We start from the raw sequence: 17,682 nt of genomic DNA on the forward strand, positions 1-17,682 counted from the left end.
TCTGCCATGACACAAGTTCCCTGCAGACTGGCTGCAGCAGCCCCTGCACTGCAGGCCCCCCCAAGGGCTGCCATTCTGGTCCCTACAAATTGGCACCCGTGGCTGGTACCCCACTCTTCCATCCATAGTTATGCTCCTGCTGATGTTATACAACCTTGGTCAACAAGTGTGTCCTCTGTTACTTATTTTTCTGTTTTCAAAACAGTAATATTTACCTATTTAGGATCTTGAAAATAAAACTAACAAATACACACCAATGCTATAATGACACAGTATATCATTAGACATGCAGTGCTTTGAGCGAAAGGCAGCAAACAAAAACAAATTTCATAGTCTATGAAAACGATACAGAAAAAACAGTTTTTCTAAAAAGTTTCCTAAAAAGTATATCTAAGGCTGGGATACAAGGACTACATTATAAACCCTCATCATATCCCAGTATATCTTTCATTTCATCTTGAGATAATCAGTTACGTATCTGCTTCCTATTCACTTCTGGGAAATGGGAAATCTTATTCCTTTACCCAGAGCTGGCCTTAGGGAAAATGGTGCCCTGGGCAAACTTTTTTTTGGCACTGGCACTCCCCCTTCTTCACCCCTCAAAGTCAGCAGCGCTGTTGTAGACAGAGGCAGGTGGGCAGGGGCATGGGGCACAGTCCAGCGGGGAGGCAGAGTGGCATGGTGCACCAGGCAGGCGGGCAGGTATCACTGCTGCCATGTGGAAGCAAGGCAGGCAGACAGGAGCAGGCACCACCCTGCCTGCACATGCCCGCTCGGCACCTCCTGAGCAGTGACTGGAGGCAGCGGGCAGGCTGGGCTGGGCATGGCTTCTCCTGTTGGGGGGGAAAGAATTGGCCAGGGCTGGGTAAGGGGAGAACAACACTGCTGTGAACATGGGCTGCTCACACATGTGATTGTGTCTTTCACCACCCTGACCACATCACCTACCCCCCTAAGTCTAGCTCTGTCCTTACCCCTTTGGCAGGAAGATATGCAGGTAATATTTGCACTATACTTGCATCTATCTTTAAGTTAAATAGGTACAAGGGAGGAGGAACTAGGAGTTTGTTGCAAACCTCTAAAAAATTAGTTGGTTCTCACAAAGTCAAGATTTAGACAACCTACAGCAAAACGCAGTTGCAATTCGTTCTGAAAGGTATCGTGTTAGCCTGCCTCTGCTTCCATTGCACCATTTCAATGAGGGTCTCAGTGGCTTTACAACATACTTTCTTCCACTGGAGAGAAATGGTGCCACAAATTCAAAGCCTCCTGCTGGCGAGCCTGTGTGCAGATGTCATGAGACAAATAAGACTGAAAAATGCCTTTCTTCTGTCCCACTGCTAGAAAGGAAGAACAATATACCCAATGAGCTGCTTCATTTTTGTAGGTGGGCCAAAAAAATTCACATACCCCTCTTTGAACAAATCCTTTCATGTTTGTGCTGAAAGCAACTTGCAGCCAAGGCTAAAAAATATATGACAGAGACGATCCCATGAGAGAAAAGCAAGGGAGGAGAACAAAAGAAATTCCTTTAAGCAGTTTTAAAGAATAAATTAACAATTTTAAGTACCTCAGTGTGTGTACTTAGAACGGGGTTTTACAGCAAGAGATGCTGCCATCTAGCGGAGAGGGACCCTCCCTTAACATGTCAAATTTCAAGGTAGCCCTTGCCATTGTTGAGTATCTCAGTTACATCAGAACAGCGGTTTTCAACCTGTTTTCAACCCCTGGGGGTCCACAGACCGTCTAAGGGGTTTGTGCAATATGACTATCATCAGTCAAATGTCCACGAACACCCACATTTACAATTCAAAGGGGTCAGCACCTCCATCTGAAATTTCCAAAGCGGTCCACACCTCCATTTGGAAATGTTTAGGGGTCCACAAATGAAAGAGGTTGAGAACTACTGCTTTCGAAGGCTCCCTAATTGACTCGTCTTTTTCCTACCGTTACTACACCTAACTTGACAGCGTCTGATGTAAACTTTGGCTGTTCCATCACAGCAACGTGCGCCCTGAAAATGATGTCACAGGGGAAAACAAACAGAACAAGCAACACTACAGCAACATACGTAGATGGAAAGTAGCTTATCTGGAAAGATTAATGCAGGAATGGTGAAAATTAAAAAAAAAGTGTTACTATCTCCATGCATTTATGACAGAATAAAGCCTCCTCTTTCCTCCCCTTAAAACAACTGAGATTTGGTCAGGATACCTGTCGTATTGAACTCCTGTTCTCCATAGAGCACCCTTTTACTTCACCCAAGGGGTGTCCAATTTGAATATCAAGAGAACCCTCTTGTTTCTTTCTGGCTAGGTGGCAATTTTTTTTCCCTTCACTCCGAGGAGGAGGATTTTCTGTGTGATGTTGCCAGTCTTACTACAAAATGAAATGGGAGACATGGATCAGTCAGGAGGATCTGATCTCTCAAGACAGACAGGAGTGATATCATTAGATGTGAAAGAATGTACTACCAGGGACAAATTCACTGTCAGGAAAGAAGTATTAGGGCCATATGCAGAATCTCTCGAGAGTCTTTCAGATCTATAAAGGAAGTTAGCAGTGGGGGGGGTGGAAATCAGTAGGTGTCTTTTCAAATACAGAACAAAAATATCCTCTTCTTCGAAAGATGTATGAATTATACTTCCTGTATCTTACGTACACTGAGCCCATAAACGTTGAACCATACAGTAATTGTTGGCCTATCTATGTTTTATTTCAAGGTTGTAGTCTCCCTTAGACATTTTAATTGAAAATTTTTTGGCCTCTATTTTGAGATTCTGTTAACTAATCGTGATAAAAACAACTGGAAATTTCAATCTTCTCAATGTTTAAATTTCCCAGTTTTATAGCTTGCCTGAAGTCCATGGTTTTTCTATCTTCCAGCAGAATTAAGACCAATCACAGTATCTTCTGACTAGTCTTAGACCCTCCACGGACAGGTCACTCAGCATACTTCTACATAGGGACTGTGCAGAGGCATAACTGGTTAGGGAGCTAAAGCAGAAAAGTCTCACTTGTATAAGGCTAGATCTCTTCAGTCATATTCAGTTAAGAAATATTACATCAGCTTCCTAAAGTTTTTGAAAAAATGCATTTTTGCTTGACAGGCAGAAAAGTTTAGCTGCTCTTGGCCGAGCTGCACAAATATTTCCTATGATTATTTGCATCTATCTCCCAGGAGAGCAAAAAACGATCATGAAAATTTAAACTAAAAAGGTAAGCCTGTGCATGCTGCAAGTAGACTGGTTTTCTAAATGACTTGCACTTTTTTTAAAACCTATGTTCAACTTAGTTCTCAGCTCTTTAAACAGTTTCTCCATTAAATCCAAAACTCATGAATCTGAGAGGGTACAATGCACATCAGAAGGGAAAAAAGGAAGCTGGATAAAGGACAAATTTAGAAATTAGGATTAGACAATTAAACCTGTACCGGAGAATTGTTTACCATGAAGATGTAAGAAATGACTAAGCCCTGCTTCATTTTTATCATGAGTAACCAAAAAATAAAACAAATCTGATGATCCAAAGTAGATCACACAATATATTACCTAATAAAAACAGCATAAGAAATAGTTTATCGCAGGGGCAGGCAATCCCTGGCACAGGTACCAGAGCGTGGCATGTGAAAGCGTTTTGCTTGGCGCACGTGCCTCGGAGCAGATGGCAGGGAAGGGGATGGGACTGCACTGCCACATCAACGATCAGGCCCCTGCCGGCTCCTCCGCCATCCGCCCATGGCACACCAACATCTTACAAGTTGAGGTGGTGGGTGTTTTTGGCACTCTGCCCAAAAATGTTGCTGACCCTTGGTTCACAGGGTACCAAAACAAACCTGGAAACTTCGTGGTAAGGCATCCCTCTCCAACAATGTCACATCTTAAAAGTTCTTGCTGGATGCATGGTGGCAGTGTAGCATAAGCTAGAAACTTTCATTGAATCATTATGCACTACGGGCATTAAACAACTCCAACCATCAAGTTATTTCATGAACCGTCACACCAATTTGGGCCCTATTTATGCTCCAGTAAGGTCTTGCTACACAATGTACAGAAATATAATATGAAACCTCAAATGAGCATAAATCCTTCATGTTGCTCTGTTCTAACTTCAGCCCGGCTCTCCTAGTGCTGAACTGCTGTCAGTATAAGAGTCCATTAGGCTGACATGCCATTCCTTTTACACATCTGGATTAAATAAGATAAGTGGGGGTGGGGGGAATGTGATGCCAGTTTATTCTGTGTTAGTTCTTGCTTCAGAGCAATCAAACAGCTGCCTGCAGGTGTATTAATTAAAACATCACAAGCAGTAGGAATCCACTGCACGATTAGGAATTTATCTTCACCTTTCCTTCTTATTTTCTGTTACAACATGCCCAAACAGAGAGAATACAGAGAAAACACATGCCTTGCAGCTCATGCTCTTTTCCAAATACAAGGTTATATATATTCAGTTAGTTAACAAGTCAAAATATTAAAATTATTCATCTTACCATTGCACCTGTTAAAGCATTGTTCATACAAAAATAATGAAAAATTAACAAGTATGACCAAAATAGAGGCCTTAGCCTCATTGTATAAAGCCCTACACAGGTCTAACTGGAAAGGTTAGCCATCTCAGACAACTCACTTACGATGATACAGCTTAGGTTACCAACACTGAAAGGGCAATTTACTTTTCACCACTGTTTGATTCCAGTCGGCCAGGTTCCCCCTAGCCCTCTCAAGCAAAGATAGCTTCATGAGGTATTCCCATTCATAGCGAGTTGTTTTTTGGGTTTTTTTGGTGACTAGCTATAAGGCTATTATGGGCCTTAATTGCTTGGCACACTTTACCTTAATGGATTAATATTTTTTGCAAAACCATTACCACCTGAGAAATCTGTCCACAGTGACCTTGAGAAAAATAAAATGGTCAATGAGAGAAGGCAACTCATTACGTGCTTGCGCGTCTTTAAGAACAGCAATGAACAGAGGAGTAGAGCTACCTTCCGCTAGGAAACTTACCCCTTCTCCCTTTCCAGAAAGGCACATAACACTTTGTGCACTCTGACCCCTACAACCTAGAACACGAGCATATGAGAGGATTACCGCAAGGTACAGATCCAGGACTTTCCAGTGCAGTCACTCAATTGTAACTGCCCAATGCACTCAACCAAATGGTAAATCCCTAGTAGCTACGTTCTTTCACCGAAGGGAAAGCTATGCTGCATTTACTAGTGGTGAGAATGTGCATGTGGACCAGCTGCTGCAGAACGGCTGAGACAAGCTAACTAGCAAGTGTATTTAGTCTCACAGTGACTTGTCCGCGTGTCCATATCAATAACCAAAGATTTTCCTAGTGATAAAGACAGTGACGAAAACCAGCTCATCATCTGCACAAGCAGATGAGCTACACCACAGGAGATAAATGAAGTTTGAGTGGTAAACACTATTTACATGCCTGAACTTCAACTGTGATAAAGGGTTCGAAGGGACCGCAGGAGTGACCTTATACAACAAACAATCAGGCCATACTCAGTTACAGTAAGGTACTGGGACGTTATATGCACGAAGACAGTTGATAGAATTTGGCCTTCAATATTTCAAGTAGTGATGATGATGAGCAAAGCTGTTTGACAAAGCACATGCTATCCTAATGGATTCTAGGTACTTCTATAATCTACTTTACCATCACTGAAGTGCAACCACAGTAAAGCTCATCCACAGTTTAGTCAAAGACATGAACTGTGTACGTCTCCTCTTCACAAGAAGGAACTAGGTGAAATGTTATTCACTAAATATTGGAACATAAAATTATTTTACACTCAGCATCTTGCCCAATTGGTAGAAGGCAAGCAAATCCATCCTGAAAAGAAGACCAAGACCAACCCCATAACAAGCAAGCAGAATGTAAAGGGTCTCTCCATCCTACCAAATATCACTCAGTTTTCTCTTTTGAGCTTAAAAGACATGCCAAAGGATTATACAATTCCAGTTTTCTATGGATAAGGCACTGCCAAAGTTCAGATCAATTTGAAGAAAGGACAGTATCTGGAGTCCAAGCTGAATGACATTCTCCAGCCACTGAGAGAAAGACCTGCAAAATTACCTTCTTCTTCTGGCCATATCTTTGCACTTGTTAAATACCTACAGGCTGGGGAACTCCCTTCTCGTCAGTGCAGAGGCAGAAAAGGATCTTGGAGTCATTATTGATGCCAAAATGAACATGGGCTGACAGTGTGGGGATGTGGTCAGGAAGGCCACAGATGCATCTCAAGCAGGTCCAAGGAGGTGATCCTCCCCTCTATGCGACACTGGTCTGGACGCAGCTGGAGTACTGCATCCAGTTCTGGGCACCGCACTTCAGGAGGGATGTGGACAGCATGGAGAAGGTCCAGAGGAGGGCCACCCACATGATCAGGGGGCAGCAGGGCAGGCCCTACAAGGAGAGGCTACGGGACCTGAACCTGTTCAGCCTCCACAAGAGAAGGCTGAGGGAGGGACCTATTGGCCATTTACAAACTAGTTGTGGGGACCAGCAGGTATTGGGGGAGTCCCTGTTCCCCCGAGCACTACCAGGAGTGACAAGAAATAAAGGTCACAAGCTGGCAGAGGGTAGATTTAGGCTAGACATCAGGAGGTGCTACTTCACAGTCAGGGCGGCTAGGACCTGGAACCAACATCCAAGAGAAGTGGTGCTGGCTCCTACCCTGGGGGTCTTTAAGAGGAGGCTGGATGAACACCTTGCCGGGGTCATTTGACCCCAGTACTCTTTCCTGCCATGGCAGGGGGTCAGACTTGATGATCTGCTCAGGACCCTTCCGACCCTACCAACTATGAAACTATGAAAAATGTTTTTTTTGGTAAAGACACACATGCGACAGAAGTGCCTTATAGACAGACAGAGTCAAATTAAAAATGTGATAATTTAAAAAGTAAATTAAAACTAGTTCTGACAGTACATCTTTGCCAAATCGCTTTGCCAGTATCTGCAGATTTTAGTCATTTTCCTGTTAAAAAGATGTTCTCCTTACCCATACTGCGGGTTGAAAGACTCCTGCAGATTGGAAAAACCGATTATACAGAAACAAATGTATAAGCCAGAAGTACTAGGCAGTCACTCCCTTCTCACCCTGCCATGGTACTTACCCTGATCAATAGAGTGTTGAGGAAGTTGGCTAAGTTGGCTATTCACTACACCTGCATACGTCCGCAAGAACTCCTCTTCACTGGCAGTCAACTGGAAACGTGAACAAATGAATCAGCATGAAGAGACCTTCGCCTACCAAGAAATATCACTATCACCTACCCATCTACCCAGGTACAATTAACTCACTTTAAGTGTTTTGTTCCAGCTGCCCCAACTCTTCTTTTGCTACCATCCACTTACAAATTTGAAGGCTTCTCATTTCATGAACAGGGAATACTTATCCCTCCAAACCACAGTCATTTTAAAAGTGTGCTGTCATAAGGTTGGATAGAATGATTTCCCCTTTCCTCTGTGTCCATATCAAATTTTTAAGATTCATGCAAACCTAAATGAGGTTAAGCGTAAGACATAGCCAGGAATGTTTTCTAGCCTTCTAATAGACTCCATGGTTGCTGACAACATGCAAGAAAGAGAGGCTAGTTTGACTCTCAGAGCCCAAGGCAAATTTTCCAGACTGCCATTAAAATAGTATTTTGACTTTTAACTTTCTCCACCAGACCACACAACCCCTCCCCTATAGCCCTAGAGACAACCAGTATGAGCATCCCAGTTTTTTCAGATTCCATGACAAGACGGTAGAAGGCCCAGGTCAAAGAATCAGAAAAAAAACAGGGCTGGAAGGGACCTCAGGAAACCATCTAGTCTAACCCCCTGCTCAAGGCAAGACCCTCATCTAAACCATCCCAAACAAGATGTGATATCTGGTCTCAAGAAATTCATGATACTTACATTTGATCCCATCTTCCTAAGCATGAGTAGGACTCTCACTTTCTGTTGAATGTACATCTCCTCCGGACTCTTCCCGGGGACACCCTCACGGTTCATTACCCTCCTGCCAGCTCCCGAGACTCCTGAGGATAGAATAGGACCAGAATCAAATGATGTGATTATTTAGAAGAGTTTAGATTAGGTATGCATAATCTGAAAAGTCTATTTCCATAGCAACCTATTTTCCACCAAAAGGACAGAATGCTTCTCGATTCGGATGGCTCAGGATACTTAGGGTCTTCCTGTTGGCAGGCAGAAATGCACTACTTCACTTTGTGAAAACCAAACCAAAAACAATGCATTTGGAAACTGAACTCATCATCAGCCTGGCAGTTTGAGCTGGTTGGACCTAGTCCATTCAGGCTGGTTAAGGAAGGGCATAGAGCAGCCATGTGTCCTTCACAGCAGATGTGGGATTAAATTATATGGACAAAGATCATGAACGAGAAAGGCTTATACTGACTACAAAAAAACAAGGCTCAATTCTGCATGATTCTAAGTATCTTTCATCTCTTATTCTCTTTAAAAGAGAAGCAAGAATGCCCAGCAGCCCACAGGATCTGTTTCAAACAGAAGAGCAGACTCTTGGTCACATCACTTTTAGTTCAGCTAATCTCTCTTATGACATGAAGTTTATGAGAAGAGGAAAGAATTCCAAGAAGGAAGTGAAAGGATTATCTCAACAGTAACCGATTTAATTCCACCAGCCCGTGGATTTTTTTTCTTTTGTAATAATCACATCAAAGGTGGAGAACAGATGGAGCATGTATATTAGCTAACTTTACTTAGCCCTATGGTCCAGCGCAGTTCTAATGAAATGTGGTTCCCCAAATTTTGTCCCTTTATTCTTGTTCTAACTTAGCAATTTATAAAAAGGAATGGACTATCTTTTTCAAACTGACATGTCACATTTTTTGTAGGACAGGGAATTGTATATTTCAGCATCTTCTTCCTTATGACTTGATTAAGTTTTCTACCAGGAGTAAAGTATATTAGAAATGAAGACGTGGGAAGGGGGGGATGTCTCCAAATGCTACCTCCCACAGTTACACCAACTTTGGTGCAGAAATGCATGGTCATGGCTTAAATACCATAAATCTGACCCTTACCAAGCAACAGGATAATTTTTCAACTACAGTCCCCCATTATTAATAAACACATTCTGCACACGAGTTTATTCAGAGTCAGTGAAAGTAAGTTCTTAACGTCAAATTCAGAAAGTAAAGATGGTTCCTACAACATGCTCATCAAATCTATTTTGGGTGTCAGGTGTTCCTTTATAATTGCAAACCACGAATGGTCAAATAAGATATTTCAGTGGAGAGAAAAAAAAATCTTCCAACAATAAAGAATAGTTGACTTCTCCACACAAGTTACCAGACATGTGGATGGTTTAAAATTGGAGATGTTACATGAATTATCTACCAGGAGGTGGCACTATATGAAAATATCCAGAGAGAAATACCACTTCTACCCCACTCTAACCTAGAGAAATCCTACACATTTACAAGTTATCTAACTGTGGAAGGGAGGCAACCCATCTTCACTTTCTCTGTAATCGGAGAAAAGCCAGAAAATAGACAAGAACAGAAACTGGAATAGACGGAGAGAAAGACAACAGTGAAGAGGAGGAAGGCTAATAGAAAAGGAGAAACAAACACAAACATTAAGCACTAAAACTAGAAAATGGTACGGACAACAAATTCAATTGCTTGATCTTTCAGTGGAGTGACTAAGTTGGTTTGACATCAAGGATGGAAAAAGTAAAAGGAGAACACTTCCTCACACCCGGAGATTAGGTTTCCCTTTGAAAAAGAAGTGATGGTGTGGCAACAAGGAACAATAAAACACCCCAACTTTTTTAAAGACTCAGTATTAAAGGGCACACCCCATCTATCAGTGAAAACTGCAAGATTTATTCTTCACCTGAGAAGCCAATTAACCCCTTCCTGTAGAGTATGTTACTCAGCCCTCCCTAAAAAGTTGGACAAACACAAAAGTTAAAGAGCAATACAAATAATTAAAGGGAAATAAAAGCCACCAGCAGAACCTGGCTCAGCAATTCATAAGAAGGGGAAGGAATGCCAGAACCTAGCAACCATATTCCCAAAGGGAAGACTGAAACTGCTTAAAACAAGAAGGTATATTGGAGATGGGTGAAATGAAGAAAAAAAAAAAAAAAAATCAAGAAAGCAATCCCTTAACAGTGTGATCAATTTGGTCACGGTGAGACTAAGGGGGAGAAGAGAGAGAGAGAGAACCATTCACATCCCTAGGCCATACCTTATGTTAAAGTACTCCATACTGTATAACATTACCAAGAAGAATCATTCATAAAAACACTCGCAACTATCTTCTTTGCTTTATATATGGCAAGAAAGTTAGTGGCAATGGTAGTACTTAACCTACATGCTTTCCAGAGAGATCTTAGCCCTAAAGAAATTAGATGGAATAAATGCAAGTGATATTTTGGAATTTGTGGGAAAAAATGTACACTTTCAGGAGAGTTTCTTCTCTACTTACCTGCTTCTAAAAACCACACGAGATCAGATAATCCAGGTACTCAGTCCCGATTAATAATCACAGGCTGGAAACAAATGCAGAGAAACTGCCCTGTGTGGGAAGTACAGGCAAAATATTAGAAAACAAATACAAACTGAAAAATAAAAGACTACATATATTTATTCTTTAAAATCAAAATCTGCTTTACAGTACTGTTTTCAGCTAGTTTGGTACAACTGAAAACTTTATACAGTACTCGTTGTGTACTCCAACAAGTGAATTTTTATGAAAAAGAATGAATCACTTATTCATCCACAAACTTAGAAAACCCACCTATCAATGTCCAAGCATTGGAGCTTGGAGTGCACTCAAACCCTGCATTCTTTGGTGGGGGTGAGGACGACCAACATAAAACCCGTCTCTTTGAGCAAACCAATTTAAGTAGCAGCAAAGTAGCCTGGTATATTTTTTCCTCCAGGTCAGTTCACCTTTTGAAGAATTCAAAAAAAAGGAGGACGGGGTAGAAAACATGGTACTTGCAGGCCAAAATTATGTTTTTCAGTTATGCATATTGCATCTCAATACAGTAATTATGAGCATGTCACTCGAATGATTAGCCAAAAGAGTTTTCTCCACCTTTTGTATGGTGCGGGGCATTTTACACAGACTTTGAACACTGGATAGTTACATTATGTCTACATTATTGAAAAAACCAAGACATGGGGTCTTGTAACCTATTTTACAATCGCCATTGGGGAAACAGAGGTTGAATAAAGAATTGAACTCTCCTACCACCTCTGATCAAAAAAGTTCAAACGAAGGAAATGAAGAGTCAACAAACCTTTTACCATGATGCATACAAATGGCATGATCAGCAGCAGCTTTGGACAGCCCCAGAAATCAGAACTTAAACCATTACCATAGAAACTGCCACATTCAAATGTAAAACCTTTGATTAGAAATGATTTGCACACATCTGAACCATACAATGAAACAAACCCTTGGTATAGAGGCCAAGCAAGCACCCTGTTTAAGTTCAGAGATATGCACTTGTCCTTTTCAATCAGAACGTGAAGGCAGAAGTGAAGTAACTCCCAGTTTCTCTTTTCCTCTCGTACTCAACGCTTCTGCACCATTGTATGAACCTACTGATGCCAGGAGAAGCCCCAAACTGGAGTAGCCAAGACCTCCAGAACTATTCCCTACACCAGTGGTTCTCAACCTTTTTAGATGCACCCCTTGATAGACCTGAAAAATGTCAGCTCTTAAGTTTCCACTTGATTTTCTGACTACAGAAAAAATAGCAGAGCAATTCTTCTGTTGCAAAGAACTCAGGAAGAACACAACAGGTCAGAATGCTTTTAACACTATGGATTCCTATATGAAATCTGTGGGTTTCTCTTGTTAATCATGTTCACACACCTAACAGTGCTTTAACCTTATAACACACACGTTGAGAAATTGGGCCCCTAAACAAGTGGTTTTCAACCTGTAATGTGTGGACCACTATGCCTAAGGGGTCTGCAAAAGATGACTCCAATCAATCAAAAAAAGTATGTGAAAATCCACACTTACAATTCAAAGGGGTCCACACCTCCATTCGAAATTTTTTAGGGGTCTGCTAATTAAAAAGGTTGAAAACCACTACTCTAAACCACCGGTATCTGCAACTGCAGATAGCAACTGAAAACTTCACCCACAGTACTCTACAATTGGCCCCTACCAAAGGAGGGAAGTCATATCAATTGTTTAAGAGAGATTCATTTCACCGCTCTAAAGCCAAGTTATGAAAGGACTTCAAGCCTTACCTTTCTCCTTCACTAATTAGTTCCCACTGTTTTTACCCTCTAAATATGCAATACAGCCCTAAGACAGATCATCTACACCATTGATAACGGGACCATTTACAGTAACTAATTGCTCTTTTCATTTCTACAGACTTCAAAAGACACCCCCCAACTGTTCACACTCACACAAACACATACATATGTGTACATGCACAAGAACTCATTCCTTCAAAAGACATATTAAAGCACAGGAACTAACCACTTCTGAAGAGCATAAATTTTTATTAACGATATATTCACACTTAAAACTCAAAGGCCTTTCCAGAAAACTAAATTATGGAAATCTACATATCCATTTATGCCACCTCCATCACCAAACCAGTTATCTAAGAAGCCAGGAGAAAGGGCACAAATCAAGGTTTGTTTGTAACTTTACCTGAAGTCTCAAATCCTTAATCACTTCAACTGCAGATTGAAACCTAGGCTACCTACCTTAAATTAGTACGTAATTATTTAGGGTCAAACCATGGAGAGTTCCACCTCCAGAACAAGTATATCAGCTGAAGCCAGAAGCAGCCGAGCTGTGAAAACAGTGCAATACTGGTCAGCTTTACATTGCTGTCCCAGCAAGACGCAGCCTTCCCAAATGCTGTTGGTTCATATACCACCTTCTTAAATTGTTGGCACGTGAACAGATAGAACATCAAGATGACGCAGTACCAGAGTTTGGAAACCCCTGACATTAAGCACAAGACAAATGCAAGACGAGAGAAATCAATCAGCATTTTTTGCTAAGGATACTGGGTGAATGCAAGAGGAGAAAGAAACTAGGGAATTAATTTCTCTCTCTCAAGGGAAGGAAGAAACTAAGTTCAAAGAGATCCAGCACCTAATCCAAAATCATACAACCTAATCCAAAGTCATACAAGTGGCAGAGCCAGGAACAGACTCCAGATGCCCCGACTAATTTCTGGCTCTAATCACTAGACCATGCTTCATCCTAGATTTTTTTTTAAAGAAAACATAAGAATCTTCAATGTTCATCTTTAATGGACCTTAAGAAATACAATCTAAAAATAGCCTGCAACACGATATTATGGGGTGGGAGGGAAGATGACGACTAAGGTCCAAAATGCAAGAGAGCTTAGGCAAGACAGCTGAGGAACAGCTGAGCCACCACCAGAGCAGGAGTGTTGCTCACCATCTTAAATGTTCCAGGAGATCCATCTGCTACACGATGATCCGGCCCCAGGGGCATTCTTGAGGTTGGTTATAATAGGCAACTGTCGATCCTCTAGATCATGGTCTATACATAAGAGGTCTACAAACCAAGACCTTCAGCACGTATACCTAGGCACGAGTACTGAGGAGTGGAGGCTGCCCTAGACCTACCATCCCCACTTTAGACCACAGAGTCCGAAGGCCAGACGGAGGACAGACGTTCAGTGCCTTGATGGCTGTGGCTTCTGCTAGAGAGCAACAGATTAAAGCTGCTGCTGACTCCCTAATGCCTCAGGTTGATTTTCTGTTGGGGTGACATCTCTTAGCTTTATTCTATCCAAGGAATACCAATAGGGTAGTGGGGACTTGGGTTTTGAGGCACCGTATACCTGCCTTACTCCAGAGGTTACAACATTGTGGTATTTTATAGGAACTGTCCTGCCATGAGTAGCCCTACCACGTTGCCACCAAACCCTCCAGACGGATGCAATTTAAAGTCATACAAAGGACCATCCGAGTAAATACAGTATTATTAAAAACATTATATAGATATAGATATCTATCTATCTATATCTATGCACACAACCCCTTCAGTGTCCTTGCAGGTCCCACCCTTGACATTTATTTCAGTGTTCTGCACTTCAACAGGCAGTTTGGAAGCATACACTATGGCAAACATCAGCTACAAAGTACCAAAACCAGAAAAATTAGCAAACTGCATAGCATTCAAAAGGTTAGGTTATCAAAGGTAATTCTTAGTCTACGGCAGGGGTTGTCAATTGGGGGTATGCATAACCCTGGGGGTACTTGGGACAGCCCCAGGGGCTACGTGTGGCAGCACGGGGAAGCAGTGGAGTGGTGAATGGTGGCAGCGTGCGAGCTACCCACCCCTGCCATTCACAACTCGGCACTGCCAGCTTTGCATCCAGCTGGTCATAAGCACCCTTCCCCACCCCGGTCTGGAAGGGGGTACACTCCAGAAGGGGTACACTCTTTATATAAGGCTGAAAACCCCATGTCTAAGAAAACCTAGTTCCCAGCACATTTCCAAGCAGATCAATGTCCTTATACCTATTTCAGACAAGAAAAATCTGATGAACAAAATACTGAAATGACTTGGTACAAGGTCACTCAGCAGACAAGTATTAGACCCAAGAACACACACCTTCACAGTCCCAATCCAAGTGCTCTATACCAGTGGTGATCAAACTTTTTGGCTGGTGGGCTGGATGAGCTCAATCCCTCCATGGGCCAGATCCGGCGGTGTGCTATCTGGCTGCACAGAGTGGGGAGCGGGGCAGCCTGGCCCCAATCCAGCTGTGTGGTGGAAAGGGGCTCAGTCCAGCTGCAACCTTGCCCGACAGAGGGTTGGGAGTGGAGGGAAGAAGGGCTGTGACCTGGCCTAGATCCAGCCCCCCCAGCCCAGCCCTGATGGAGCTGTGCAAGGAGAAGAAGGTATAGCCCAGCCCCAACCTGGCCAGGTGGAGGAAAGCAGGGCAGTAGCCTGGCTCTGATCTGGCCATGTGCGGGAAGGGCCGTGGTCCAGCTCCAACTTGCCCCACGGGGCTTGGGATTTTGGCAGCAGGCAGAAGTGGCAGTACTGGCACTGCTCCCCTGCCATCAAACATCCTAACACACAAGGCCACACTGAGGCTGAGTATCTGCTCTATATACTAGGCCTTTCTGCCTCAGTTTAGTGGGAATGACTAAGCTCATCTCATTATTTAAATCAGAATGAAGTCTAGATACTTGGCTGGCAATCGTCTAACTCTGGATTCAAGACCAGTAATCCTGAAGATTTTGAACCTTGTGAATTCAAAACACCACGTTACCCAACTTCGGCCCAACTCAGCTTGAGCAGCCCTAGGTGGAACGAAGGTAATGTGCGTCGCTTCCCCGCCCAGGAGCATTAAAGTTCATTCCATTCATTTATTGAGAACTTGGAAATTCTCAGAACCCCCCAAAACGGGCTCCATAAGAGAGTAAACTACCTCATTCTTCGAAGTCGCTAGCTCTTGCCTTTCCTCAGAGCACTGTTACAAGGCACATCTGGATGCTAAATAGAGCCCCCAGCTCACCTCTCGCCCTCCTGAAGTAGGAAGAGGCAATCAGGACTGGTAGTAGAGATGATATCTTTTATTAGAACACCTTTTATTAGAATAAAAGATATCTCTGCTGAGTCCCGATTGCCTTTTCCTCTAGGCCAATACGGCTACAGCCTGGATACCTGAAGTAGGAAGAGGCATATCTGGATATTAAGCAGAGCCCCCCGCTCCCTTCTCACCCTCCTGGAGTAGGCAGAGGCAATCAGGACTGGCAGTAGAGATGATATCATAATATATAATATAATAAATATAATCTCTACTACTAGTCCTGATTGCTTCTTCGTCTAGACCAGTACAGCTGCAACCTGGATATCTGGAGTAGGCAGAAGCACATCTGGATGCTAAGCAGAGCCCCCAGGTCCCCTCTCGCCCTCCTGGAGTAGGAAGAGGCAATCAGGACTGGTGGTGGAGATATCTTTTATCACAATATCTTTTATTAGAATAAGATATCATCTCTACCACCAGTCCAGACTGCCTTTTCCTCTAGACCAATACGGCTACAACCTGGATATCTGGAGTAGGCAGAAGCACATCTGGATGCTAAGTAGAGCCCCCAGGTCCCCTCTCGCCCTCCTGGAGTAGGAAGAGGCAATCAAGACTGGTGGTGGAGATATCTTTTATCACAATATCTTTTATTAGAATAAGATATCATCTCTACCACCAGTCCAGACTGCCTTTTCCTCTAGACCAATACGGCTACAACCTGGATGCCTGGAGTCGGCAGAGGCACATCCGGATGCTAAGTAGAGCCCCCCGCTCCCCTCTCACCCTCCTGAAGCAGGAAGAGCCTTCCAGCGACTGACCCGGAATATCTGTCCTGCCTTCTGACAAGCATTTGCCTTCGCAGTCCCCGTCCCAGCCCTCTCACCACCTGCCAAAGTTGGAGGCCAAAACCCCGAGTCGCCCAGGACCACCGGCCCTCCCCTTGCAGCGCCCGGGGCAGCGGCAGGCGGGGTCTGCGAGGCTGCCTGGAGCCAGGAGAGGCCGGCAGACAATAGCCGAGCCGAGCCCCGCTGCGGTGCAAGGGCAGAGCCGGGGAAGCGCCGGGCGGCTCCGGCCTAGGGCTGCTGCTGGCTGTGCTGCGGGGCGCAGCCCTCCGACCTGCCGGGGAACTCCCCGGGAAAGTATTTCCTGGAGCCCCGTGGGGCGCGGGGTCGGGCGGGCAGCCCCCGCCGCCCGCCGCCCCCCGCCCAGGCCGGAGCAGCCGGGGCCGCGGCGGGAGGATGCCCGGGGGCGCGGCCTAGGCGGGAGCGGGGCTGCCCCGCGGAGCGCTTTGTTGCGGCGCACAAAGGGCGGTGGCGGCGGCGCTTACCTGGGTGCGGGGCCAGGGCGGCCGGAGCAGGGGCCGCTCAGCCTGGCCGCCGGAGGAGCAGGAGCAGGAGCAGGAGCAGGAGCAGGAGCAGGCAGGGAGCGGAGCGGCCGCCTCCTCCGTCGTGACTCACCGCGGAGGGAGGGAGGGAGCGGGCGGGAGGAGGCGCCTGGCGCTGCGGGGGAGGGAGGGCCCCGCGCCGGGGATGGCCGGTGCCCGCTGCGCTGGGGGAGGCGGCGTGCAGGGCAGACGCGCCCCTTGCCCCGGGAGCAGCCCCCCCCGTCACGGCCCAGCACGTGCGGGCCACCGACGCGCCCAGGGCTCGGCATCAAGTAGCGCGGGACCTTTCTCCTCTGCCCGCAGGGACGAGCTCGGGCTGCGGAGCGGAGCCGAGAGTGAAGCCACCAAACAAAAAAGCTCTCGTCCTCCCCCCGCTTCCTCGAGCACCGCAGCCCCGGCTCGTTTCATCCTGCTCCCGGGGGTCCCAGCAGGGAGAGCCACCCCCCAGAGAGGGCTACGTGGTAGCCGTGTTGGCCTGGGACACAAAGACATACAACAACTAGAACTCCTGGTTCCAAAATGATACCTTGTATCAGACCAACTGGAAAAGGGCACCACTCTTCTTGCTAGTTGGTCTAATAAAAGGTATTGTTTTGGAACCAGGAGCTGTAGTGTTTAGTACGGACACCGAGGGGGCACCTTCCACTTGTGCACAGAAAAAAAAACACTTCGGGCACCATTAAACAAGGTGCGCACAGGTGCGGAGGAGGACTAGCAAAAGTTTCCACGTCCTCTCAAC

General features: G+C 44.8%; 1 protein-coding gene across 1 annotated transcript in view; it reads right to left on the bottom strand.

The window, feature by feature from the left end:
- Positions 1–17,022, bottom strand: part of CTNNBIP1 (catenin beta interacting protein 1) — a 38,634-nt gene extending 21,612 nt beyond the window's left edge. The window contains exons 1-4 of the mRNA XM_006276571.4: positions 16,887–17,022; positions 10,483–10,572; positions 7,921–8,042; positions 7,131–7,221 (exon numbers count right to left, since the gene is read on the bottom strand). Of these exons, the coding sequence (XP_006276633.1) occupies positions 7,131–7,221; positions 7,921–8,016 (187 nt within the window). The 5' untranslated portion in view covers positions 8,017–8,042; positions 10,483–10,572; positions 16,887–17,022. The remainder of the gene's footprint in view (positions 1–7,130; positions 7,222–7,920; positions 8,043–10,482; positions 10,573–16,886) is intronic.
- Positions 17,023–17,682: the final 660 nt, after the last annotated feature.

The sequence above is a fragment of the Alligator mississippiensis genome, chromosome 13 (assembly GCF_030867095.1).
Source record: "Alligator mississippiensis isolate rAllMis1 chromosome 13, rAllMis1, whole genome shotgun sequence".
NCBI lineage: Eukaryota > Metazoa > Chordata > Crocodylia > Alligatoridae > Alligator > Alligator mississippiensis.